Consider the following 27,850-nt stretch of genomic DNA (forward strand, 5'->3'; position numbering starts at 1 on the left):
ATTTATACAATGAAAATATTTGAATATTTTTCTTCTCTTTCCTACAACTGGCTTTACTGAGCTGTTCTCGCAGCTGTAAATTGACCAAATTATTATTATTTTTTTATTTTGTGTTTTTTTGTCTCCTGCAATTGACTAGGCAGTCATGATGCTTTTTCTGGTCAACATGAACGATGCTCTGTGTCCCACCAGTGGCCATCTAATGGACTCAGACTCAGGTGAGTGGGGTCGATACATGGATTAATAGTTGTACAATGGTTCACATATTTTATCTCTGGTTCCTGCTGTCTCTTTGCTTTCCAACAGTACTACACCACCAGTACAGAAATGTCATTTGTCAACGACTGCTTTATTATTTATTTTTTGGAGGCTGATAATATTTCTCCCTAATATTGGCTACCTACACTTTTTACACCAATCGTTTTTCTGTTACAGTCTCTCAAGAGGTTAGCATCCCAAGCTAATTGGCGTGACTGCAGCAAAGATGTATGATGACATATCTGTACCCTCAGCAAGTCTGAGCTTTTCTTGGGATGCTGTCACCGTCTGCCAATTAGTTTTGTGAGAAGGAACTGTCTTCTCAAATCAGGATTTTGGTACTTACCGATAAATCCCTTTCTCCGATTCCACAGGGGCCACTGGAGCGTAGTTACAATGGGGAAATAGTAGGTAGTAATTGGGAGCTGGCACTTTAAAATTCTCACACGGTGGCTAGCTCCTCCCCTACTATCTCCCCTCCAAGCCAGTCTTCGTAAAACTGTGCCCGAGGAGAGCTGGAATAAACAAACCGTAAGGTAGAGGAGGTTAATGACGCCCTGTAACCCAGGATAACACAAACCCAACCTGGAACAGAACCTAACAAACAACAGGCTAGCCCAAACTCAACAAGCAGTCATATGGTGATCTGCAAACTGTTAAGCAAAAAACAAGGAGGAACAGCGCTGGGCGGGCGTCCAGTGGCCCCTGTGGAATCGGAGAAAGATTTATTGGTAAGTACCAAAATCCTGATTTCTCCTTCATCCACTAGGGGCCACTGGAGCGTAGTTACAATGGGGACGTCCCAGAGCTCCCAAAACGGGTGGGAGAGCGCTGAGAGTCCTGTAAAACCGCTCGGCCAAACTGTGATGCAGAGGCCGCAACAGTGTCAAACTTTTAGAATTTGACAAAACGAATGTCGGTCCGACCAAGTAGCCGCCCGACAAAGTATTCATGGAGACCCCACGGGCAGCCGCCCACGAAGGTCCCACAACGCTCGTAAAGTGCGCTGAAATGGAAAACGGAGGCTCCCGAGCAACCGCCAAGAAGACTGTCTGATGGTCAGATGTATCCAACGGCCCAGCGTCTGCTGGGACCCCGGTTATTTATTACGGGAGCATCGTACAGAAGAAGGAAGAAAACACTTCGTCGAATAGCCTAAGATCTCTGTAGAGAGAGTCGGCGAGCCCTGACAACCTTCAAAGAGGGCCGAAAACACTAGTGTCAGATATATAGGAAAAACGGACACCCCCTCTGGAAGAAACGACCGCTGAGTCTGAAGTTCAGCCGGGGGAGTTGCCAATAGAGTACTCCCTGAAAGAGAGCCCGAACTTACGGCCGGCAGGCTAATCTCTTTTGGAAGAAAACCGAAAGGGCAGAGACCTAAATTTCAGGTCAATGTATGTTGAAGCGCAGCCGATCAAAACTTCCCAGAGAAACCAAAGATGACGGCTGAATGGTAACTGAAAGGAGAAAACCCCTGTTATCCTCCTATGCCCCATAAAGTTTTCCAAAAGTGGCAAAAGCGAGAAGAGGTAACAGACTTCTGAAATCGGGGCCCAGTATGCATTACCGAACTAGGGAACTCCTCCCTTCTAAGGTCTCGTGAATAGTCACGAGGTTAAACGAAATCAGTTTAAGATTGAACAAAGAAAAGGACCCTGTTGAAGTAGACAGACCAGTCGAGGTAGGAGCCAAGGTTCCTCTACTGACAACAGGTGCAGGCTGGAAATGTAAGTCATGCGTGGCCCAACCGGAGCCACCGAGAGGACTAGCGCGCACTCTCCCCTCCTGTGTTACCGAAAGTGAGGTAGAAATAGAAAAGGAGGCAGGATAGACTAACCAGAAACTCCAAGGAGCCCTGAGGGCATCCTCGGCTACTGCCGCCAGAGCTCACGTCTTAAAGAGTCAGTCAGAACGCCCTGAGGACGATCCGAAATCTCCGCCAACAGCGGACCAGCTGACAAAACTCCGGGGAATGTGCCCTCACCCGGGAGTCTGACCTGGCGGCTTGACCTGGAAAGAAAATTGTTGTCCACCGCTCAGAGGGGAATGCAGGCGACCACTCATGGCGTCGCAACTTGACTGAAGAAAGAGAGTACCCGGTGCCGAGGAAGGAAAAATCCTCTGACGGACCGTGTTGAGAAACGTTTACGAGGAGCATAATTGGATCCCTGTCGAACCAGAAGCTCCTGGATCCTCAGGATATTCAGAAGCCACCTAATCTGCAGAGTGGGATACTAGTAGTAGATTGTCCAATTAGGGAACAAACGTCACTTCCTGCCCCTGAAAAAAGAATTATTCTGTGATCTTCCTGAACCCTGTGGGAGCGGAAGAGAGACCGAATGGAAAGTACTGGCAGTGAAAATGAGTATCCTGTAATGCGAATCTGAGAAAAGTCCGATGAGGAAACCCAACGGAAATCAGTAAACAGGCATCCCTGAAGACAAGGGACGCGTAAAAACCTCCTTTCTTGTTCAAAACTAGCAATCACAGACTGAAAAGATTCTAAGGCCAGAATAGGCCTGGCCGAGCCATCTAGCTTCGGCCCGTGAAAAGAAAACAAAGGCCTGAGAACTGTCCCGATTCAAATGATATGTGAAAACAGGGATCAACACCCTTTGCGGTTAGAAGCATATGGAGCGCCGCCTGCAGTATGACTGCTCTTGTCATTGTCGACTGGCCGACCCACGCCGAGGGACCCCGGAGACGGTTTTATTCCAAAATCTAGTCTGTAACCGCCCAAGCCTTCTCAGTCCTCCCAGTAGGACCACCTGCATACGCCTACCCTGGGACCCTCCAGGTGGTAGGAAGGTGTGACCTGTAGTGAGTGTGTTGGATGACCTAAAATCAGACTGGACCGAGGATGCTGAACCTCTGCTTCAGCCTGTTACCATGAGATCCCTTGGTGACGGAGATACCGCCCATGTGGAGTCGAAAACCTGAAACGGCACAGAAAGATCTAAAAGGAAAGACCGGTAAAGGTCCGTCTTGGAGCTGGGGCAGCAGTAGGAGAAAGAAAAGTGGACTTGCCTCCAATGGTTCAAGAAATCATGCAGAAAGTTCCTTCCCCTGAACCCTCCGCCCCGTAGGATTTCATGTTCACCAGTCATTGTCGCAGCCCCGGAGGTCGTCGGGTTGAGACAGCCCCAAGCGAAAATGCAGGTTCCGAGTCTGCAGACGTGGAGACCTCAAAAGAACATAAAGCAGAATCGTGATTCTGATCTGTCCCAAAGTATCAGTTGATCCTGATGCGAATTATCCTGTAGACTAGAGGATAATTGTTCCACAACCTACCTGCTCAGGACAAGGTAGAACCCCGCTGCCGTATATGTGTCTTCGATGGATCCCTGAGCAAGGTTGCCTCAGGGAAACGGCAGCTTGTTGGACCGGCGATACCACGAGGGGTATACCGTGGAGAGGGTCTGATACCCTTTCCTGCCGTCTGCGGGGAAAGGATAGGAAAACAAACATTGTTTGATACCTGAAATTGTGTATTCGTGTGTCTGCAGGCCGCCTACCGGAGCCTGCCGAGCTCAACCGAAACTGGACCAGTCGCTGTCATTTCGTCATCGGCGTCGAACCCTGATGGACCTGACGTGTCCGCCTTAAAAAAAATTATGGTCAACACATCGGCCACAACCTTAACATTGTCCCTGGCAGTTCCTTTACCTGCAGTATCAGACGAACTGCTGTATAATATACCTGGATATTCTGAGACACTGCTTCAGACTCCACCGAAAACAGACATCATCAGTATCCTGGACATCTCTCGCCTTCTTCCAGAGAGGCCTTTCCACCGCCAATCCGTGTAACACTGAGGTTAGCAAGGTTCTTTTTGAAACCTGGAGAGGTGAAATGACTTACAAGATCTCTGGTTACCAGTGACATTACCTGTATAAGCTGAGCTGTTCAAACAGGAGCGTCCTGCAGGTGCGTGGAGGGCTAAGCAGATGGCTTCACCTCGTACTTCACTTAAGAGGTAATTATTTGACTATCCCAGGTGAGACAAACGAAAGGAGAAAAGGTGGGTTAAATAAACACCGCCCTATGTAAGGTCTGCACTATAATGTGTAGTGACCGACACAAGTCAAATAAACTTTCTGGAGCAGCGGAGACCTGAACCAGTAGCGCTGTGCTGTGGGACAGGAGTCTTAGCCCTAGGCTATAGGAGCTCCCCTTAAAGTTTTTTTTTTTTGAGATTGAAACCCTGGTGTTCAGATACCCGCTACTAGCGTACTGAGCCACAGCGCTATTTGTCTGATGCCACACACATTTCCCGAATTACAAATAGCATTAGAACCTAGTGACAGCAAGGAAAAATAAAGGGAAGGCAACACCCCGCCCTGTATGTAGTGCCCCCTAATTTAGGTGCACCAGATGTTTCTCGGAGGTTCCGCTGGCTTTTCAAAATGGTGGCCAGCCTGCGAGAAAAAATGGGGGAAAATGTTATGTGGCAAGGTGGGATATTTTGTTATTATAAAACATTGCGGAAGTGGTTTGTTTTATTCCCAATATAGGGTAATGTATGCATATATATATATATATATATATATACATACATACATACATACATACATACACACCTACACACAGACAGTGAACCCAACAGGGTAGATAAATACTGTCTATGTGAACCTTCTAACAGGGTAGATAAATACTTGCACCCTAGATTTTAATCATTAATGAGCTGAGCACCAGCTCCTGCAATAGAGCAGGTTCCTGATCTACAGCCTCTCTGAAATGACTCCCCTGCAGGGAGGAATGGCAGCCAACATCTGCATGCACAGAAAAAGATACCTTTTAAAAGTAAAATATTCTCCTTGAACAGCCAGGCAGAGGAAAGGAGCTTGCCGCGGTCCGGGGAGCAGAGGACTTGTGCTGCAGCGGTCCGGGGAGCGGAGGACTTGTGCTGCAGCGGCCGGAGAGCGGAGGACTTGTGCTGCAGCGGCCGGAGAGCGGAGGACTTGTGCTGCAGCGGTCCAGGGAGCAGAGGACTTGTGCTGCAGCGGTCCGGGGAGCGGAGGACTTGTGCTGCAGCGGCCGGAGAGCGGAGGACTTGTGCTGCAGCGGTCCGGGGAGCAGAGGACTTGTGCTGCAGCGGTCCGGGGAGCGGAGGACTTGTGCTGCAGCGGCCGGAGAGCGGAGGACTTGTGCTGCAGCGGCCGGAGAGCGGAGGACTTGTGCTGCAGCGGTCCAGGGAGCAGAGGACTTGTGCTGCAGCGGTCCAGGGAGCAGAGGACTTGTGCTGCAGCGGTCCAGGGAGCAGAGGACTTGTGCTGCAGCGGTCCAGGGAGCAGAGGACTTGTGCTGCAGCGGTCCAGGGAGCAGAGGACTTGTGCTGCAGCGGCCGGAGAGCGGAGGACTTGTGCTGCAGCGGTCCAGGGAGCAGAGGACTTGTGCTGCAGCGACCGGAGAGCGGAGGACTTGTGCTGCAGCTGCCGGAGAGCGGAGGACTTGTGCTGCAGCGGTCCAGGGAGCAGAGGACTTGTGCTGCAGCGACCGGAGAGCGGAGGACCTGTGCTGCAGCGGTCCAGGGAGCAGAGGACTTGTGCTGCAGCGGTCCAGGGAGCAGATGACTTGTGCTGCAGCGGTCCAGGGAGCAGAGGACTTGTGCTGCAGCGGTCCAGGGAGCAGAGGACTTGTGCTGCAGCGACCGGAGAGCGGAGGACTTGTGCTGCAGCTGCCGGAGAGCGGAGGACTTGTGCTGCAGCGGTCCAGGGAGCAGAGGACTTGTGCTGCAGCGACCGGAGAGCGGAGGACCTGTGCTGCAGCGGTCCAGGGAGCAGAGGACTTGTGCTGCAGCGGTCCTGGGAGCGGATGACTTGTGCTGCAGCGGCCGGAGAGCGGAGGACCTGTGCTGCAGCGTCCGGAGAGCGGAGGACTTGTGCTGCAGCGGTCCAGGGAGCAGAGGACTTGTGCTGCAGTGACCGGAGAGCGGAGGACTTGTGCTGCAGCGGTCCAGGGAGCAGAGGACTTGTGCTGCAGCGGCCGGAGAGCGGAGGACCTGTGCTGCAGCGACCGGAGAGCGGAGGACTTGTGCTGCAGCGGTCCAGGGAGCAGAGGACTTGTGCTGCAGCGGTCCGGGGAGCGGAGGACTTGTGCTGCAGCGGTCCAGGGAGCAGAGGACTTGTGCTGCAGCGGTCCTGGGAGCGGATGACTTGTGCTGCAGCGGCCGGAGAGCGGAGGACTTGTGCTGCAGCGGTCTGGGGAGCGGAGGACTTGTGCTGCAGCGGTCCAGGGAGCAGATGACTTGTGCTGCAGCGGTCCAGGGAGCAGAGGACTTGTGCTGCAGCGACCGGAGAGCGGAGGACCTGTGCTGCAGCGGTCCAGGGAGCAGAGGACTTGTGCTGCAGCGGTCCTGGGAGCGGATGACTTGTGCTGCAGCGGCCGGAGAGCGGAGGACCTGTGCTGCAGCGTCCGGAGAGCGGAGGACTTGTGCTGCAGCGGTCCAGGGAGCAGAGGACTTGTGCTGCAGCGACCGGAGAGCGGAGGACTTGTGCTGCAGCGGTCCGGGGAGCAGAGGACTTGTGCTGCAGCGGCCGGAGAGCGGAGGACCTGTGCTGCAGCGACCGGAGAGCGGAGGACTTGTGCTGCAGCGGTCCAGGGAGCAGAGGACTTGTGCTGCAGCGACCGGAGAGCGGAGGACTTGTGCTGCAGCGGTCCAGGGAGCAGAGGACTTGTGCTGCAGCGACCGGAGAGCGGAGGACTTGTGCTGCAGCTGCCGGAGAGCGGAGGACTTGTGCTGCAGCGGTCCAGGGAGCGGATGACTTGTGCTGCAGCGGCCGGAGAGCGGAGGACCTGTGCTGCAGCGACCGGAGAGCGGAGGACTTGTGCTGCAGCGGTCCAGGGAGCAGAGGACTTGTGCTGCAGCGACCGGAGAGCGGAGGACTTGTGCTGCAGCGGTCCGGGGAGCAGAGGACTTGTGCTGCAGCGGCCGGAGAGCGGAGGACCTGTGCTGCAGCGACCGGAGAGCGGAGGACTTGTGCTGCAGCGGTCCAGGGAGCAGAGGACTTGTGCTGCAGCGGTCCGGGGAGCGGAGGACTTGTGCTGCAGCGGTCCGGGGAGCGGAGGACTTGTGCTGCAGCGGTCCGGGGAGCGGAGGACTTGTGCTGCAGCGGTCCAGGGAGCGGAGGACTTGTGCTGCAGCGGCCGGAGAGCGGAGGACCTGTGCTGCAGCGACCGGAGAGCGGAGGACTTGTGCTGCAGCGGTCCAGGGAGCAGAGGACTTGTGCTGCAGCGACCGGAGAGCGGAGGACTTGTGCTGCAGCGGTCCAGGGAGCAGAGGACTTGTGCTGCAGCTGTCCTGGGAGCGGATGACTTGTGCTGCAGCGGCCGGAGAGCGGAGGACCTGTGCTGCAGCGACCGGAGAGCGGAGGACTTGTGCTGCAGCGGTCCAGGGAGCAGAGGACTTGTGCTGCAGCGGTCCGGGGAGCGGAGGACTTGTGCTGCAGCTGCCGGAGAGCGGAGAGCGCAGAGCCGCCGTACGGAGCGGGAGTTAGCTCCCCCCCCCCCCCGAATCGGCGCCAAGTTTGAAAACCCGCTGCTGTGTACAGTAAGCGGGAAGCGCCTTGTATCCCTCCTGGCCGCCTGTATGCTGCGGCCGGGGAGCGGAGCGGGAGTTAGCTCCGCCCCCCCCCCCATTCAAACACAGTATATCCCCCCCGGCCGCCTGTATGCTGCGGCCGGGGCGCTTTGTTTCAATTGCAAATGAAACCCGTAGAAGTGTAAAAATAAGCGTGAAGTGTATCACCCGGCTGCCTTATGCTGCGGCCGGGAGCGGAAAGCGCTGAGCCCGCTTACAGAGCGGGCTGTAGCTCCGCCCCCCCCCCCACGTAATTTCAAATTCAAAATAATAAGTGCGCCTCTGATACCCGTCAGCCTGTCTCTGACTGGGGATTATAGGGGGGGGGGGGGGTGCACAATTAAATCTGTACAATCATACATGAGTCTGGAGGGGGGGAGATTGTACTCACCGCTGTCCTGATGTAGTCCAGACACGCGCCGCACTCAGCGGTGTTGACTTATACTCTGCTCGACAGAGCGACCCCGACACGCGCCGCACGCAGCGGTGTCCGGTCACTTTTGAGACTTACCGCTGCCGTGCTGCCGGAATCTTCTGCTGGTGGAGCGGCCCCAACACGCGCCGCACGCAGCGGTGTCCGGCCAACTCAGGAGAGCTCAGTGTCTCCCTCAGCCAGGCCCCATCCCGAGCCGCACGCAGCTGCGATGGGACCCCGCCGGCAGCTCCCGCGGTGCAGACTGGCAGTGGCAGAGCTCCAGTCTGTGCATGTAAGAAAGAAAATAAAATAATAAAGAAAAAATTTCTTCAGCTAAACCCAAGTGAACCAGCTCACATCGGGCACTAACTAAGACTGGCTTGGAGGGGAGATAGTAGGGGAGGAGCTAGCCACAGTGTGAGAATTTTAAAGTGCCAGCTCCCAATTACTGCCTACTATTTCCCCATTGTAACTACGCTCCAGTGGCCCCTAGTGGATGAAGGAGAAATATTGTTGTTGTGGATGCTGCAGGTATGAAAGCATGGAAGTTCTGGGTTCCAAAAATTGCTACTGTGTTTTTGAAGCGATCATCCAAAAATATTGCTTTCTCAATATTTGTTTCTTTTGTTGAAGTTGTTGTGGTGTAAAAATCTGATTATCATATAGACGTTGAAGGCTGGAACCTCTACACTGTGTCAACTACTCCATCGCAAGGCCATTTGCTGTGAGCAGTCGCTGAAAAATGCCACTCTGCTTCTTTACCAAAAAACGAGTTATGCTAGACTTACCTTTCTTAACTCTCTTTCTTCGAAGTTCATAGGGTCCACAGGGAGAATATCGGGGTTGTAGGTGGTGGATGAGAGTCCGGGCACCAAACAGTTAAAGCTTTCAGTGTATCCCAGAATGCTCTGCTCCTCTCCCCTATAACCCCGCCTCCATGCTCAGGCATTCCATTTTGTTAACCAGCTCAAAGCAGAAAGAGGAAAGGAAGACGAAAGATGTTTATGCATATAAGAACACATTCCCGCAGACAGGAGAAAGGGACCAGGGTCCAAATGCCATAAAAATACAGAGATGCCAGGTGCGTCAGGGAGGGCGTCTGTGGACCTTATGGTCCTCGAAGAAAGACAGTTAACAAATAACTCTTATTTTCTTCTTCAGAATTCATAGGGGTTCCACAGTGAACATAATGGGGTGTGCTAAAGCAATATTTCAAAGGAGGGGACTCGCCTGAGAGGATAACAGATCCGGCGTCCAAAAGAAGCATCTTGAGAGGTGAATGTATCAAAGACATAAAATCTAAGAAACGCGTGGATCAAAGACCACATAGCCGCCTTGCACTATCGTTCAGCAGACGCACCATGGCGTGCTGCCCATGAAGGTCCAACAGACCGAGTAGAATAGTCAGAAATTGATGCTGGTACAAGCAGGTCAGCTAGAATGTAAGCTTGTGCAATGACCATTCTAATCCATCTGGCCAGTGTCTGCTTATTAGCAGTCCAGCCCCGCTTGTGAAATCCAAAAAGAATGAACAGAGCATCAGACCGTCTGATGGAGCTAGTATGGTCTACATAGACATGTAGAGCACGTGCCACATCCAAAGAACACTCTTTTGCTGATAAGTCTGGTGAGACAAAGGCAGGAAATACAATTTCTCATACGTCCTAGAGGATGCTGGGGACTCCAAAAGGACCATGGGGTATAGACGGATCCACAGGAGCCTGGGCATACTATAAAGACTTAAACTGGGTGTGAACTGGCTCCTCCCTCTATGCCCCTCCTCCAGACCTCAGTCAGACTTTGTGCCCAGGAGTGACTGGACACACACTAGGGGAGCTCTACTGAGTTTCTCTGAAAGACTTATGTTAGGTTTATTATTTTCAGGCAGACCTGCTGGCTACAGGCTCCCTGCATTGTGGGACTGAGGGGAGAGAAGCAGGACCTACTTCTGTGAGTTTTAAGGCTCTGCTTCTCGGCTACTGGACACCATTAGCTCCAGAGGGTTCGATCACTTGGTGCGCCTAGCTGCTCGTTCCCGGAGCCACGCCGTCACCCCCCTCACAGAAGCCAGAAGTAAGAAGTCGAGTGAGTATTGGAAGAAAAGAAGACTTCAGACGGCAGAAGACTTCAGTAACGGAGGTACAGTGGTAGTACTGCGCTCCATGCTCCCACACACCAACGCACTCACAGGGTGCAGGGCGCTGGGGGGGGAGCGCCCTGGGCAGCAAGTTACTAGTCTTCTTAAGGATTCTGGCAGATAAAAGCATTTCGGTGCCGAGGCACCGTGGTTCATCCCCCCCCAGCATTGTTAATGATATCCCGCCACCACTTATACGGGTGCAGGGGGGGGGAGCGCCCTGGGCAGCGAGTAGTGTGGTTTTAACTTTGCTCCTCGCTCTGCCGGGGGCTCCGTACACAGACCCCGGCAGGCGTCTTATAGCGCCATTATTCCCCGTTGGCCACCATTAGTTCCCCGCCGCCGGCTCCTACGGGTGCAGGGCGCTGGGGGGGGGGAGCGCCCTGAGCAGACTTTTTACTGTTGTAGTTGGGGCTCTCTGGCGGTGCCGGGGCTCCGTATCCCGGACGCCCGCCAGCAGGTGGTAGCGCCCTGAGCAGCATAATTTTGTTTGTTATTACTTATGCTGGCGGTGCCGGGGCTCCGTGTCCCCGGACCCCCGCCAGTGTGTGGTAGCGCACTGCGCGCCATTTTCTCACCGCCGCCGGCTCCATGGGTGCGGGGCGCTGGGGGGGAGCGCCCTGGGCAGCGTTTTGTTAAAAATCCCGGGCGGGGGAACATACCCGGACACCAGACACTCCCTGTATCCCCAGCTCACAGCTGCCTCACCTCTGCTCTCTCCCTGACACTACCTGTATCCCCAGCTCACAGCTGCCTCACCTTTGCTCTCTCCCTGACACTCCCTGTATCCCCAGCTCACAGCTGCCTCACCTCTGCTCTCTTCCTGACACTCCCTGTATCCCCAGCTCACAGCTTCATCACCTCTGCCCTCTCCCTGACACTCCCTGTATCCCCAGCTCACAGCTGCCTCACCTCTGCTCTCTCCCTGACACTCCATGTATTCCCAGCTCACAGCTTCATCACCTCTGCCCTCTCCCTGACACTCCCTGTATCCCCAGCTCACAGCTGCCTCACCTCTGCTCTCTCCCTGACACTCCCTGTATCCCCAGCTCACAGCTTCATCACCTCTGCCCTCTCCCTGACACTCCCTGTATCCCCAGCTCGCAGCTGCCTCACCTCTGCTCTCTCCCTGACACTCCCTGTATTCCCAGCTCACAGCTGCCTCACCTCTGCTCTCTCCCTGACACTCCCTGTATCCCCAGCTCACAGCTGCCTCACCTCTGTTCTCTCCCTGACACTCCCTGTATCCCCAGCTCACAGCTGCCTCACCTCTGCTCTCCCTGACACTCCCTGTATTCCCAGCTCACAGCTTCATCACCTCTGCTCTCTCCCTGACACTCCCTGTATTCCCAGCTCACAGCTGCCTCACCTCTGCTGTCTCCCTGACACTCCCTGTATTCCCAGCTCACAGCTTCATCACCTCTGCTCTCTCCCTGACATTCCCTGTATTCCCAGCTCACAGCTGCCTCTCCTCTGCTCTCTCCCTGACACTCTCTGTATTCCCAGCTCACAGCTGCCTCACCTCTGCTCTCTCCCTGACATTCCCTGTATTCCCAGCTCACAGCTGCCTCACCTCTGCTCTCTCCCTGACACTCCCTGTATTCCCAGCTCACAGCTTCATCACCTCTGCTCTCTCCCTGACACTCCCTGTATCCCCAGCTCACAGCTGCCTCACCTCTGCTCTCTCCCTGACATTCCCTGTATTCCCAGCTCACAGCTTCATCACCTCTGCTCTCTCCCTGACACTCTCTGTATTCCCAGCTCACAGCTGCCTCACCTCTTCTCTCTCCCTGACACTCCCTGTATTCCCAGCTCACAGCTTCATCACCTCTGCTCTCTCCCTGACACTCTCTGTATTCCCAGCTCACAGCTGCCTCACCTCTTCTCTCTCCCTGACACTCCCTGTATTCCCAGCTCACAGCTTCATCACCTTTGCTCTCTCCCTGACACTCCCTGTATTCCCAGCTCACAGCTGCCTCACCTCTGCTCTCTCCCTGACACTCCCTGTATTCCCAGCTCACAGCTGCCTCACCTCTGCTCTCTCCCTGACACTCCCTGTATTCCCAGCTCACAGCTGCCTCACCTCTGCTCTCTCCCTGACACTCCATGTATTCCCAGCTCACAGCTGCCTCACCTCTGCTCTCTCCCTGACACTCCCCGTATTCCCATCTCACAGCTGCCTCACCTCTGCTCTCTCCCTGACACTCCCTGTATTCCCAGCTCACAGCTGCCTCACCTCTGCTCTCTCCCTGACACTCCCTGTATTCCCAGCTCACAGCTGCCTCACCTCTGCTCTCTCCCCGACACTCCCTGTATTCCCAGCTCACAGCTGCCTCACCTCTGCTCTCTCCCTAACACTCCCTGTATTCCCAGCTCACAGCTGCCTCACCTCTGCTCTCTCCCTGACACCCCCTTTATTCCCAGCTCACAGCTGCCTCACCTCTGCTCTCTCCCTGACACTCCCTGTATTCCTAGCTCACAGCTGCCTCACCTCTGTTCTCTCCCTGACACTCCCTGTATTTCCAGCTCACAGCCGCCTCACCTCTGCTCTCTCCCTGACACTCACTGTATTCCCAGCTCATAGCTGCCTCACCTCTGCTCTCTCCCCGACACTCCCTGTATTCCCAGCTTACAGCTGCCTTACCTCTGCTCTCTCCCTGACACTCCCTGTATTCCCAGCTCACAGCTGCCTCACCTCTGCTCTCTCCCTGACACTCCCTTTATTCCCAGCTCACAGCTGCCTCACCTCTGCTCTCTCCCTGACACTCCCTGTATTCCCAGCTCACAGCTGCCTCACCTCTGCTCTCTCCCTGACACTCCCTGTATTCCCAGCTCACAGCTGCCTCACCTCTGCTCTCTCCCTGACACTCCCTGTATTCCCAGCTCACAGCTGCCTCACCTCTGTTCTCTCCCTGACACTCCCTGTATTCCCAGCTCATAGCCGCTTCACCTCTGCTCTCTCCCTGACACTCTCTGTATTCCCAGCTCATAGCTGCCTCACCTCTGCTCTCTTCCCGACACTCCATGTATTCCCAGCTCACAGCTGCCTCACCTCTGCTCTCTCCCTGACACTTCCTGTATCCCCAGCTCACAGCTGCCTCACCACTGCTCTCTCCCTGACACTCCCTGTATCCCCAGCGCACAGCTGCCTCACCTCTGCTCTCTCCCTGACACTCCCTGTATCCCCAGCTCACAGCCGCCTCACCTCTGCTCTCTCCCTGACACTCACTGTATTCCCAGCTCACAGCTGCCTCACCTCTGCTCTCTCCCTGACACTCCCTGTATTCCCAGCTCACAGCTGCCTCACCTCTGTTCTCTCCCTGACACTCCCTGTATTTCCAGCTCACAGCTGCCTCACCTCTGCTCTCTCCCTGACACTCCCTGTATCCCCATCTCACAGCTGCCTCACCTCTGCTCTCTCCCTGACACTCCCTGTATCTCCAGCTCACAGCTGCCTCACCTCTGCTCTCCCTGACACTCCCTGTATCCCCAGCTCACAGCTGCATCACCTCTGCTCTCTCCCTAACACTCCCTGTATTCCCAGCTCACAGCTGCCTCACCTCTGCTCTCTCCCTGACACCCCCTTTATTCCCAGCTCACAGCTGCCTCACCTCTGCTCTCTCCCTGACACTCCCTGTATTCCCAGCTCACAGCTGCCTCACCTCTGTTCTCTCCCTGACACTCCCTGTATTTCCAGCTCACAGCCGCCTCACCTCTGCTCTCTCCCTGACACTCACTGTATTCCCAGCTCATAGCTGCCTCACCTCTGCTCTCTCCCCGACACTCCCTGTATTCCCAGCTCACAGCTGCCTTACCTCTGCTCTCTCCCTGATACTCCCTGTATTCCCAGCTCACAGCTGCCTCACCTCTGCTCTCTCCCTGACACTCCCTTTATTCCCAGCTCACAGCTGCCTCACCTCTGCTCTCTCCCTGACACTCCCTGTATTCCCAGCTCACAGCTGCCTCACCTCTGCTCTCTCCCTGACACTCCCTGTATTCCCAGCTCACAGCTGCCTCACCTCTGCTCTCTCCCTGACACTCCCTGTATTACCAGCTCACAGCTGCCTCACCTCTGCTCTCTCCCTGACACTCCCTATATTCCCAGCTCACAGCTGCCTCACCTCTGCTCTCTCCGACACTCCCTGTATCTCCAGCTCACAGCTGCCTCACCTCTGCTCTCTCCCTGACACTCCCTGTATCCCCAGCACACAGCTGCCTCACCTCTGCTCTCTCCCTGACACTCCCTGTATTCCCATCTCACAGCTTCATCACCTCTGCTCTCTCCCTGACACTCCCTGTATTCCCATCTCACAGCTTCATCACCTCTGCTCTCTCCCTGACACTCTCTGTATTCCCAGCTCACAGCTGCCTCACCTCTTCTCTCTCCCTGACACTCCCTGTATCCCCAGCTCACAGCTTCATCACCTCTGCCCTCTCCCTGACACTTCCTGTATTCCCAGCTCACAGCTGCCTCACCTCTGCTCTCTCCCTGACACTCCCTGTATTCCCAGCTCACAGCTGCCTCACCTCTGCTCTCTCCCTGACACTCCCTGTATTCCCAGCTCACAGCTGCCTCACCTCTGCTCTCTCCCTGACACTCCCTGTATTCCCAGCTCACAGCTGCCTCACCTCTGTTCTCTCCCTGACACTCCCTGTATTCCCAGCTCACAGCCGCCTCACCTCTGCTCTCTCCCTGACACTCACTGTATTCCCAGCTCATAGCTGCCTCACCTCTGCTCTCTCCCCGACACTCCATGTATTCCCAGCTCACAGCTGCCTCACCTCTGCTCTCTTTCTGACACTCCCTGTATTCCCAGCTCACAGCTGCCTCACCTCTGCTCTCTTCCTTGCACTCCCTGTATCTACAGCTCACAGCTGCCTCACCTCTGCTCTCTCCCTGACACTCCCTGTATTCCCAGCTCACAGCCGCCTCACCTCTGCTCTCTCCCTGACACTCCCTGTATTCCCATCTCACAGCTGCCTCACCTCTGCTCTCTCCCTGACACTCCCTGTATTCCCAGCTCACAGCTGCCTCACCTCTGTTCTCTCCCTGACACTCCCTGTATTTCCAGCTCACAGCTGCCTCACCTCTGCTCTCTCCCTGACACTCCCTGTATCCCCATCTCACAGCTGCCTCACCTCTGCTCTCTCCCTGTATCTCCAGCTCACAGCTGCCTCACCTCTGCTCTCCCTGACACTCCCTGTATCCCCAGCTCACAGCTGCATCACCTCTGCTCTCTCCCTAACACTCCCTGTATTCCCAGCTCACAGCTGCCTCACCTCTGCTCTCTCCCTGACACCCCCTTTATTCCCAGCTCACAGCTGCCTCACCTCTGCTCTCTCCCTGACACTCCCTGTATTTCCAGCTCACAGCCGCCTCACCTCTGCTCTCTCCCTGACACTCACTGTATTCCCAGCTCATAGCTGCCTCACCTCTGCTCTCTCCCCGACACTCCCTGTATTCCCAGCTCACAGCTGCCTTACCTCTGCTCTCTCCCTGATACTCCCTGTATTCCCAGCTCACAGCTGCCTCACCTCTGCTCTCTCCCTGACACTCCCTTTATTCCCAGCTCACAGCTGCCTCACCTCTGCTCTCTCCCTGACACTCCCTGTATTCCCAGCTCACAGCTGCCTCACCTCTGCTCTCTCCCTGACACTCCCTGTATTCCCAGCTCACAGCTGCCTCACCTCTGCTCTCTCCCTGACACTCCCTGTATTCCCAGCTCACAGCTGCCTCACCTCTGTTCTCTCCCTGACACACCCTGTATTCCCAGCTCACAGCCGCCTCACCTCTGCTCTCTCCCTGACACTCACTGTATTCCCAGCTCATAGCTGCCTCACCTCTGCTCTCTCCCCGACACTCCATGTATTCCCAGCTCACAGCTGCCTCACCTCTGCTCTCTTTCTGACACTCCCTGTATTCCCAGCTCACAGCTGCCTCACCTCTGCTCTCTTCCTTGCTCTCCCTGTATCTACAGCTCACAGCTGCCTCACCTCTGCTCTCTCCCTGACACTCCCTGTATTCCCAGCTCACAGCCGCCTCACCTCTGCTCTCTCCCTGACACTCACTGTATTCCCAGCTCATAGCTGCCTCACCTCTGCTCTCTCCCCGACACTCCATGTATTCCCAGCTCACAGCTGCCTCACCTCTGCTCTCTCCCCGACACTCCATGTATTCCCAGCTCACAGCTGCCTCACCTCTGCTCTCTCCCTGACACTCCCTGTATTCCCAGCTCACAGCTGCCTCACCTCTGCTCTCTTCCTTGCACTCCCTGTATCTACAGCTCACAGCTGCCTCACCTCTGCTCTCTCCCTGACACTCCCTGTATTCCCATCTCACAGCTGCCTCACCTCTGCTCTCTCCCTGACACTCCCTGTATCCCCAGCTCACAGCTGCCTCACCTCTGCTCTCTCCCTGACACTCCCTGTATTCCCAGCTCACAGCTGCCTCACCTCTGCTCTCTCCCTGACACTCCCTGTATCCCCAGCTCACAGCTGCCTCACCTCTGCTCTCTCCCTGACACTCCCTGTATTCCCAGCTCACAGCTGCCTCACCTCTGCTCTCTCCCTGACACTCCCTGTATCCCCAGCTCACAGCTGCCTTACCTCTGTTCTCTCCCTGACACTCCCTGTATCCCCAGCTCACAGCTGCCTCACCTCTGCTCTCTTCCTTACACTCCCTGTATTCCCAGCACACATCTGCCTCACCTCTGCTCTCACCCTGACACTCCCTGTATTCCCAGCTCACAGCTGTCACACCTCTGCTCTCTCCCCGACACTCCCTGTATCCCCAGCTCACAGCTGCCTCACCTCTGCTCTCTCCCTGACACTCCCTGTATCCCCAGCTCACAGCTGCCTCACCTCTGCTCTCTCCCTGACACTCCCTGTATCCCCAGCTTACAGCTGCCTTACCTCTGCTCTCTTCCTGACACTCCCTGTATCCCCAGCTCACAGCTGCCTCACCTCTGCTCTCTCCCTGACACTCCCTGTATTCCCAGCTCACAGCTGCCTCACCTCTTCTCTCTCCCTGACACTTCCTGTATCCCCAGCTCAAAGCTGCCTCATCTCTGCTCTCTCCCTGACCCTCCCTGTGTCCCCAGCTCACAGCTGCCTCACCTCTGTTCTCTCCCTGACACTCCCTGTATCCCCAGCTCACAGCTTCCTCACCTCTGCTCTCTCCCTGACACTCCCTGTATCACCAGCTCACAGCTGCCTCTCCTCTGCTCTCTCCCTGACACTCCCTGTATCCCCAGCTCACAGCTGCCTCACCTCTGCTCTCTCCCTGACACTCCCTGTATCCCCAGCTCACAGCTGCCTCTCCTCTGCTCTCTCCCTGACACTCCCTATAGTCCCAGCTCACAGCTGCCTCACCTCTGCTCTCTCCCTGACACTCCCTATATTCCCAGCTCACAGCTGCCTCACCTCTGCTCTCTCCGACACTCCCTGTATCTCCAGCTCACAGCTGCCTCACCTCTGCTCTCTCCCTGACACTCCCTATATTCCCAGCTCACAGCTTCCTCACCTCTGCTCTCTCCCTGACACTCCCTGTATCCCCAGCTCACAGCTTCCTCACCTCTGCTCTCTCCCTGACACTCCCTGTATCCCCAGCTCATAGCTGCCTCTCCTCTGCTCTCTCCCTGACACTCCCTTTATCCCCAGCTCACAGCTGCCTCACCTCTGCTCTCTCCCTGACACTCCCTATATTCCCAGCTCACAGCTGCCTCACCTCTACTCTCTCCCTGACACTCCCTATATTCCCAGCTCACAGCTGCCTCACCTCTGCCCTCTCCCTGACACTTCCTGTATTCCCAGCTCACAGCTGCCTCACCTCTTCTCTCTCCCTGACACTCCCTGTATCCCCAGCTCACAGCTTCATCACCTCTGCCCTCTCCCTGACACTCCCTGTATTCCCAGCTCACAGCTGCCTCACCTCTGCTCTCTCCCTGACACTCCCTGTATTACCAGCTCACAGCTGCCTCACCTCTGCTCTCTCCCTGACACTCCCTATATTCCCAGCTCACAGCTGCCTCACCTCTGCTCTCTCCGACACTCCCTGTATCTCCAGCTCACAGCTGCCTCACCTCTGCTCTCTCCCTGACACTCCCTGTATCCCCAGCACACAGCTGCCTCACCTCTGCTCTCTCCCTGACACTCCCTGTATTCCCATCTCACAGCTTCATCACCTCTGCTCTCTCCCTGACACTCCCTGTATTCCCATCTCACAGCTTCATCACCTCTGCTCTCTCCCTGACACTCTCTGTATTCCCAGCTCACAGCTGCCTCACCTCTTCTCTCTCCCTGACACTCCCTGTATCCCCAGCTCACAGCTTCATCACCTCTGCCCTCTCCCTGACACTTCCTGTATTCCCAGCTCACAGCTGCCTCACCTCTGCTCTCTCCCTGACACTCCCTGTATTCCCAGCTCACAGCTGCCTCTCCTCTGCTCTCTCCCTGACACTCCCTGTATCCCCAGCTCACAGCTGCCTCACCTCTGCTCTCTCCCTGACACTCCCTGTATCCCCAGCTCACAGCTGCATCACCTCTGCTCTCTCCCTGACACTCCCTGTATTCCCAGCTCACAGCTGCCTCACCTCTGCTCTCTCCCTGACACTCCCTGTATTCCCAGCTCACAGCTGCCTCACCTCTGCTCTCTCCCTGACACTCCCTGTATTCCCAGCTTACAGCTGCCTCACCTCTGTTCTCTCCCTGACACTCCCTGTATTTCCAGCTCACAGCTGCCTCACCTCTGCTCTCTCCCTGACACTCCCTGTATCCCCATCTCACAGCTGCCTCACCTCTGCTCTCTCCCTGACACTCCCTGTATCTCCAGCTCACAGCTGCCTCACCTCTGCTCTCCCTGACACACCCTGTATCCCCAGCTCACAGCTGCATCACCTCTGCTCTCTCCCTAACACTCCCTGTATTCTCAGCTCACAGCTGCCTCACCTCTGCTCTCTCCCTGACACCCCCTTTATTCCCAGCTCACAGCTGCCTCACCTCTGCTCTCTCCCTGACACTCCCTGTATTCCCAGCTCACAGCTGCCTCACCTCTGTTCTCTCCCTGACGCTCCCTGTATTTCCAGCTCACAGCCGCCTCACCTCTGCTCTCTCCCTGACACTCACTGTATTCCCAGCTCATAGCTGCCTCACCTCTGCTCTCTCCCCGACACTCCCTGTATTCCCAGCTCACAGCTGCCTTACCTCTGCTCTCTCCCTGACACTCCCTGTATTCCCAGCTCACAGCTGCCTCACCTCTGCTCTCTCCCTGACACTCCCTTTATTCCCAGCTCACAGCTGCCTCACCTCTGCTCTCTCCCTGACACTCCCTGTATTCCCAGCTCACAGCTGCCTCACCTCTGCTCTCTCCCTGACACTCCCTGTATTCCCAGCTCACAGCTGCCTCACCTCTGCTCTCTCCCTGACACTCCCTGTATTCCCAGCTCACAGCTGCCTCACCTCTGTTCTCTCCCTGACACTCCCTGTATTCCCAGCTCACAGCCGCCTCACCTCTGCTCTCTCCCTGACACTCACTGTATTCCCAGCTCATAGCTGCCTCACCTCTGCTCTCTCCCCGACACTCCATGTATTCCCAGCTCACAGCTGCCTCACCTCTGCTCTCTTTCTGACACTCCCTGTATTCCCAGCTCACAGCTGCCTCACCTCTGCTCTCTTCCTTGCACTCCCTGTATCTACAGCTCACAGCTGCCTCACCTCTGCTCTCTCCCTGACACTCCCTGTATTCCCAGCTCACAGCCGCCTCACCTCTGCTCTCTCCCTGACACTCACTGTATTCCCAGCTCATAGCTGCCTCACCTCTGCTCTCTCCCCGACACTCCATGTATTCCCAGCTCACAGCTGCCTCACCTCTGCTCTCTCCCCGACACTCCATGTATTCCCAGCTCACAGCTGCCTCACCTCTGCTCTCTCCCTGACACTCCCTGTATTCCCAGCTCACAGCTGCCTCACCTCTGCTCTCTTCCTTGCACTCCCTGTATCTACAGCTCACAGCTGCCTCACCTCTGCTCTCTCCCTGACACTCCCTGTATTCCCATCTCACAGCTGCCTCACCTCTGCTCTCTCCCTGACACTCCCTGTATTCCCATCTCACAGCTGCCTCACCTCTGCTCTCTCCCTGACACTCCCTGTATTCCTAGCTCACTGCTGCCTTACCTCTGCTCTCTTCCTGACACTCCCTGTATTCCCAGCTCACAGCTGCCTCACCTCTGCTCTCTCCCTGACACTTCCTGTATCCCCAGCTCACAGCTGCCTCACCTCTGCTCTCTCCCTGACACTCCCTGTATCCCCAGCGCACAGCTGCCTCACCTCTGCTCTCTCCCTGACACTCCCTGTATCCCCAGCTCACAGCTGCCTCACCTCTGCTCTCTCCCTGACACTCCCTGTATCCCCAGCTCACAGCTGCCTCACCTCTGTTCTCTCCCTGACACTCCCTGTATCCCCAGCTCACAGCTGCCTCACCTCTGCTCTCTCCCTGACACTCCCTGTATCCCCAGCTCACAGCTGCCTCACCTCTGTTCTCTCCCTGACACTACCTGTATCCCCAGCTCACAGCTGCCTCACCTCTGCTCTCTTCCTGACACTCCCTGTATCCCCAGCTCACAGCTGCCTCACCTCTGCTCTCTCCCTGACACTCCCTGTATTCCCAGCTCACAGCTGCCTCACCTCTGCTCTCTCCCTGACACTCCCTGTATCCCCAGCTCACAGCTGCCTCACCTCTGCTCTCTCCCTGACACTCCCTGTATTCCCAGCTCACAGCTGCCTCACCTCTGCTCTCTCCCTGACACTCCCTGTATCCCCAGCTCACAGCTGCCTCACCTCTGCTCTCTCCCTGGCACTCCCTGTATTCCCAGCTCACAGCTGCCTCACCTCTGCTCTCTCCCTGACACTCCCTGTATCCCCAGCTCACAGCTGCCTTACCTCTGTTCTCTCCCTGACACTCCCTGTATCCCCAGCTCACAGCTGCCTCACCTCTGCTCTCTTCCTGACACTCCCTGTATTCCCAGCACACATCTGCCTCACCTCTGCTCTCACCCTGACTCTCCCTGTATTCCCAGCTCACAGCTGTCACACCTCTGCTCTCTCCCCGACACTCCCTGTATCCCCAGCTCACAGCTGCCTCACCTCTGCTCTCTTCCTGACACTCCCTGTATCCCCAGCTCACAGCTGCCTCACCTCTGCACTCTCCCTGACACTCCCTGTATCCCCAGCTCACAGCTGCCTCACCTCTGCTCTCTCCCTGACACTCCCTGTATCCCCAGCTCACAGCTGCCTTACCTCTGCTCTCTTCCTGACACTCCCTGTATCCCCAGCTCACAGCTGCCTCACCTCTGCTCTCTCCCTGACACTCCCTGTATTCCCAGCTCACAGCTGCCTCACCTCTTCTCTCTCCCTGACACTTCCTGTATCCCCAGCTCAAAGCTGCCTCATCTCTGCTCTCTCCCTGACCCTCCCTGTATCCCCAGCTCACAGCTGCCTCACCTCTGCTCTCTCCCTGACACTCCCTGTATCCCCAGCTCACAGCTGCCTTACCTCTGTTCTCTCCCTGACACTCCCTGTATCCCCAGCTCACAGCTGCCTCACCTCTGCTCTCTTCCTGACACTCCCTGTATTCCCAGCACACATCTGCCTCACCTCTGCTCTCACCCTGACACTCCCTGTATTCCCAGCTCACAGCTGTCACACCTCTGCTCTCTCCCCGACACTCCCTGTATCCCCAGCTCACAGCTGCCTCACCCCTGCTCTCTTCCTGACACTCCCTGTATCCCCAGCTCACAGCTGCCTCACCTCTGCTCTCTCCCTGACACTCCCTGTATCCCCAGCTCACAGCTGCCTCACCTCTGCTCTCTCCCTGACACTCCCTGTATCCCCAGCTCACAGCTGCCTTACCTCTGCTCTCTTCCTGACACTCCCTGTATCCCCAGCTCACAGCTGCCTCACCTCTGCTCTCTCCCTGACACTCCCTGTATTCCCAGCTCACAGCTGCCTCACCTCTTCTCTCTCCCTGACACTTCCTGTATCCCCAGCTCAAAGCTGCCTCATCTCTGCTCTCTCCCTGACCCTCCCTGTATCCCCAGCTCACAGCTGCCTCACCTCTGTTCTCTCCCTGACACTCCCTGTATCCCCAGCTCACAGCTTCCTCACCTCTGCTCTCTCCCTGACACTCCCTGTATCACCAGCTCACAGCTGCCTCTCCTCTGCTCTCTCCCTGACACTCCCTGTATCCCCAGCTCACAGCTGCCTCACCTCTGCTCTCTCCCTGACACTCCCTGTATCCCCAGCTCACAGCTGCCTCTCCTCTGCTCTCTCTCTGACACTCCCTATTTTCCCAGCTCACAGCTGCCTCACCTCTGCTCTCTCCCTGACACTCCCTATATTCCCAGCTCACAGCTGCCTCACCTCTGCTCTCTCCGACACTCCCTGTATCTCCAGCTCACAGCTGCCTCACCTCTGCTCTCTCCCTGACACTCCCTATATTCCCAGCTCACAGCTTCCTCACCTCTGCTCTCTCCCTGACACTCCCTGTATCCCCAGCTCACAGCTTCATCACCTCTGCCCTCTCCCTGACACTCCCTGTATTCCCAGCTCACAGCTGCCTCACCTCTGCTCTCTCCCTGACACTCCCTGTATTACCAGCTCACAGCTGCCTCACCTCTGCTCTCTCCCTGACACTCCCTGTATCCCCAGCTCACAGCTTCCTCACCTCTGCTCTCTCCCTGACACTCCCTGTATCCCCAGCTCACAGCTGCCTCTCCTCTGCTCTCTCCCTGACACTCCCTGTATCCCCAGCTCACAGCTGCCTCACCTCTGCTCTCTCCCTGACACTCCCTATATTCCCAGCTCACAGCTGCCTCACCTCTACTCTCTCCCTGACACTCCCTATATTCCCAGCTCACAGCTGCCTCACCTCTGCCCTCTCCCTGACACTTCCTGTATTCCCAGCTCACAGCTGCCTCACCTCTTCTCTCTCCCTGACACTCCCTGTATCCCCAGCTCACAGCTTCATCACCTCTGCCCTCTCCCTGACACTCCCTGTATTCCCAGCTCACAGCTGCCTCACCTCTGCTCTCTCCCTGACACTCCCTGTATTACCAGCTCACAGCTGCCTCACCTCTGCTCTCTCCCTGACACTCCCTATATTCCCAGCTCACAGCTGCCTCACCTCTGCTCTCTATGACACTCCCTGTATCTCCAGCTCACAGCTGCCTCACCTCTGCACTCTCCCTGACACACTCCCTGTATCCCCAGCTCACAGCTGCCTCACCTCTGCTCTCTCCCTGACACTCCCTGTATTCCCATCTCACAGCTTCTTCACCTCTGCTCTCTCCCTGACACTCTCTGTATTCCCAGCTCACAGCTGCCTCACCTCTTCTCTCTCCCTGACACTCCCTGTATCCCCAGCTCACAGCTTCATCACCTCTGCCCTCTCCCTGACACTTCCTGTATTCCCAGCTCACAGCTGCCTCACCTCTGCTCTCTCCCTGACACTCCCTGTATTCCCAGCTCACAGCTGCCTCACCTCTGCTCTCTCCCTGACACTCCCTGTATTCCCAGCTCACAGCTGCCTCTCCTCTGCTCTCTCCCTGACACTCCCTGTATCCCCAGCTCACAGCTGCCTCACCTCTGCTCTCTCCCTGACACTCCCTATATTCCCAGCTCACAGCTGCATCACCTCTGCTCTCTCCCTGACACTCCCTGTATTCCCAGCTCACAGCTGCCTCACCTCTGCTCTCTCCCTGACACTCCCTGTATCCCCATCTCACAGCTACCTCACCTCTGCTCTCTCCCTGACACTCCCTTTATTCCCAGCTCACAGCTGCCTCACCTCTGCTCTCTCCCTGACACTCCCTGTATTCCCAGCTCACAGCTGCCTCACCTCTGCTCTCTCCCTGACACTCCCTGTATCCCCAGCTCACAGCTGCCTCACCTCTGCTCTCTCCCTGACACTCCCTGTATTCCCAGCTCACAGCTGCCTCACCTCTGCTCTCTCCCTGACACTCCCTGTATTCCCAGCTCACAGCTGCCTCTCCTCTGCTCTCTCCCTGACACTCCCTGTATCCCCATCTCACAGCTGCCTCACCTCTGCTCTCTACCTGACACTCCCTGTATCCCCAGCTCACAGCTGCCTCACCTCTGCTCTCTCCCTGACACTCCCTGTATTCCCAGCTCACAGCTGCCTCACCTCTGCTCTCTACCTGACACTCCCTGTATCCCCAGCTCACAGCTGCCTCACCTCTGCTCTCTCCCTGACACTCCCTGTATTCCCAGCTCACAGCTGCCTCACCTCAGCTCTCTCCCTGACACTCCCTGTATTCCCAGCTCACAGCTGCCTCACCTCTGCTCTCTCCCTGACACTCCCTGTATTCCCAGCTCACAGCTGCCTCACCTCTTCTCTCTCCCTGACACTTCCTGTATCCCCAGCTCAAAGCTGCCTCATCTCTGCTCTCTCCCTGACCCTCCCTGTATCCCCAGCTCACAGCTGCCTCACCTCTGTTCTCTCCCTGACACTCCCTGTATCCCCAGCTCACAGCTTCCTCACCTCTGCTCTCTCCCTGACACTCCCTGTATCACCAGCTCACAGCTGCCTCTCCTCTGCTCTCTCCCTGACACTCCCTGTATCCCCAGCTCACAGCTGCCTCACCTCTGCTCTCTCCCTGACACTCCCTGTATCCCCAGCTCACAGCTGCCTCTCCTCTGCTCTCTCCCTGACACTCCCTGTATCTCCAGCTCACAGCTGCCTCACCTCTGCTCTCCCTGACACTCCCTGTATCCCCAGCTCACAGCTGCATCACCTCTGCTCTCTCCCTGACACTCCCTGTATTCCCATCTCACAGCTGCCTCACCTCTGCTCTCTCCCTGACACTCCCTGTATTCCCAGCTCACAGCTGCCTCACCTCTGCTCTCTCCCTGACACTCCCCGTATTCCCAGCTCACAGCTGCCTCACCTCTGCTCTCTACCTGACACTCCCTGTATTCCCAGCTCACAGCTGCCTCACCTCTGCTCTCTCCCTGACACTCCCTGTATTCCCAGCTCACAGCTGCCTCACCTCTGCTCTCTCCCTGACACTCCCTGTATTCCCAGCACACATCTGCCTCACCTCTGCTCTCACCCTGACACTCCCTGTATTCCCAGCTCACAGCTGTCACACCTCTGCTCTCTCCCCGACACTCCCTGTATCCCCAGCTCACAGCTGCCTCTCCTCTGCTCTCTCCCTGACACTCCCTGTATCCCCAGCTCACAGCTGCCTCACCTCTGCTCTCTCCCTGACACTCCCTGTATCCCCAGCTCACAGCTGCCTCTCCTCTGCTCTCTCCCTGACACTCCCTGTATCTCCAGCTCACAGCTGCCTCACCTCTGCTCTCCCTGACACTCCCTGTATCCCCAGCTCACAGCTGCATCACCTCTGCTCTCTCCCTGACACTCCCTGTATTCCCATCTCACAGCTGCCTCACCTCTGCTCTCTCCCTGACACTCCCTTTATTCCCAGCTCACAGCTGCCTCACCTCTGCTCTCTCCCTGACACTCCCTGTATTCCCAGCTCACAGCTGCCTCACCTCTGCTCTCTCCCTGACACTCCCTGTATCCCCAGCTCACAGCTGCCTCACCTCTGCTCTCTCCCTGACACTCCCTGTATTCCCAGCTCACAGCTGCCTCACCTCTGCTCTCTCCCTGACACTCCCTGTATTCCCAGCACACATCTGCCTCACCTCTGCTCTCACCCTGACACTCCCTGTATTCCCAGCTCACAGCTGTCACACCTCTGCTCTCTCCCCGACACTCCCTGTATCCCCAGCTCACAGCTGCCTCACCTCTGCTCTCTCCCTGACACTCCCTGTATTCCCAGCTCACAGCTGCCTCACCTCTGCTCTCTACCTGACACTCCCTGTATCCCCAGCTCACAGCTGCCTCACCTCTGCTCTCTCCCTGACACTCCCTGTATTCCCAGCTCACAGCTGCCTCACCTCAGCTCTCTCCCTGACACTCCCTGTATTCCCAGCTCACAGCTGCCTCACCTCTGCTCTCTCCCTGACACTCCCTGTATTCCCAGCTCACAGCTGCCTCACCTCTTCTCTCTCCCTGACACTTCCTGTATCCCCAGCTCAAAGCTGCCTCATCTCTGCTCTCTCCCTGACCCTCCCTGTATCCCCAGCTCACAGCTGCCTCACCTCTGTTCTCTCCCTGACACTCCCTGTATCCCCAGCTCACAGCTTCCTCACCTCTGCTCTCTCCCTGACACTCCCTGTATCACCAGCTCACAGCTGCCTCTCCTCTGCTCTCTCCCTGACACTCCCTGTATCCCCAGCTCACAGCTGCCTCACCTCTGCTCTCTCCCTGACACTCCCTGTATCCCCAGCTCACAGCTGCCTCTCCTCTGCTCTCTCTCTGACACTCCCTATTTTCCCAGCTCACAGCTGCCTCACCTCTGCTCTCTCCCTGACACTCCCTATATTCCCAGCTCACAGCTGCCTCACCTCTGCTCTCTCCGACACTCCCTGTATCTCCAGCTCACAGCTGCCTCACCTCTGCTCTCTCCCTGACACTCCCTATATTCCCAGCTCACAGCTTCCTCACCTCTGCTCTCTCCCTGACACTCCCTGTATCCCCAGCTCACAGCTTCATCACCTCTGCCCTCTCCCTGACACTCCCTGTATTCCCAGCTCACAGCTGCCTCACCTCTGCTCTCTCCCTGACACTCCCTGTATTACCAGCTCACAGCTGCCTCACCTCTGCTCTCTCCCTGACACTCCCTGTATCCCCAGCTCACAGCTTCCTCACCTCTGCTCTCTCCCTGACACTCCCTGTATCCCCAGCTCACAGCTGCCTCTCCTCTGCTCTCTCCCTGACACTCCCTGTATCCCCAGCTCACAGCTGCCTCACCTCTGCTCTCTCCCTGACACTCCCTATATTCCCAGCTCACAGCTGCCTCACCTCTACTCTCTCCCTGACACTCCCTATATTCCCAGCTCACAGCTGCCTCACCTCTGCCCTCTCCCTGACACTTCCTGTATTCCCAGCTCACAGCTGCCTCACCTCTTCTCTCTCCCTGACACTCCCTGTATCCCCAGCTCACAGCTTCATCACCTCTGCCCTCTCCCTGACACTCCCTGTATTCCCAGCTCACAGCTGCCTCACCTCTGCTCTCTCCCTGACACTCCCTGTATTACCAGCTCACAGCTGCCTCACCTCTGCTCTCTCCCTGACACTCCCTATATTCCCAGCTCACAGCTGCCTCACCTCTGCTCTCTATGACACTCCCTGTATCTCCAGCTCACAGCTGCCTCACCTCTGCACTCTCCCTGACACACTCCCTGTATCCCCAGCTCACAGCTGCCTCACCTCTGCTCTCTCCCTGACACTCCCTGTATTCCCATCTCACAGCTTCTTCACCTCTGCTCTCTCCCTGACACTCTCTGTATTCCCAGCTCACAGCTGCCTCACCTC

At 56.5% G+C, this 27,850-nt stretch overlaps 1 protein-coding gene across 1 annotated transcript in view; it reads left to right on the plus strand.

Moving 5' to 3' along the window:
• LOC134985575 (uncharacterized) overlaps positions 1-27,850 on the plus strand; it is a 379,405-nt gene that overhangs the window by 45,410 nt on the left and 306,145 nt on the right. The window contains exon 4 of the mRNA XM_063950396.1: positions 140-218. Within this exon, the coding sequence (XP_063806466.1) occupies positions 140-218 (79 nt within the window). The remainder of the gene's footprint in view (positions 1-139; positions 219-27,850) is intronic.

Source organism: Pseudophryne corroboree (genome assembly GCF_028390025.1).
Source record: "Pseudophryne corroboree isolate aPseCor3 chromosome 5 unlocalized genomic scaffold, aPseCor3.hap2 SUPER_5_unloc_1, whole genome shotgun sequence".
Lineage (NCBI taxonomy): Eukaryota > Metazoa > Chordata > Amphibia > Anura > Myobatrachidae > Pseudophryne > Pseudophryne corroboree.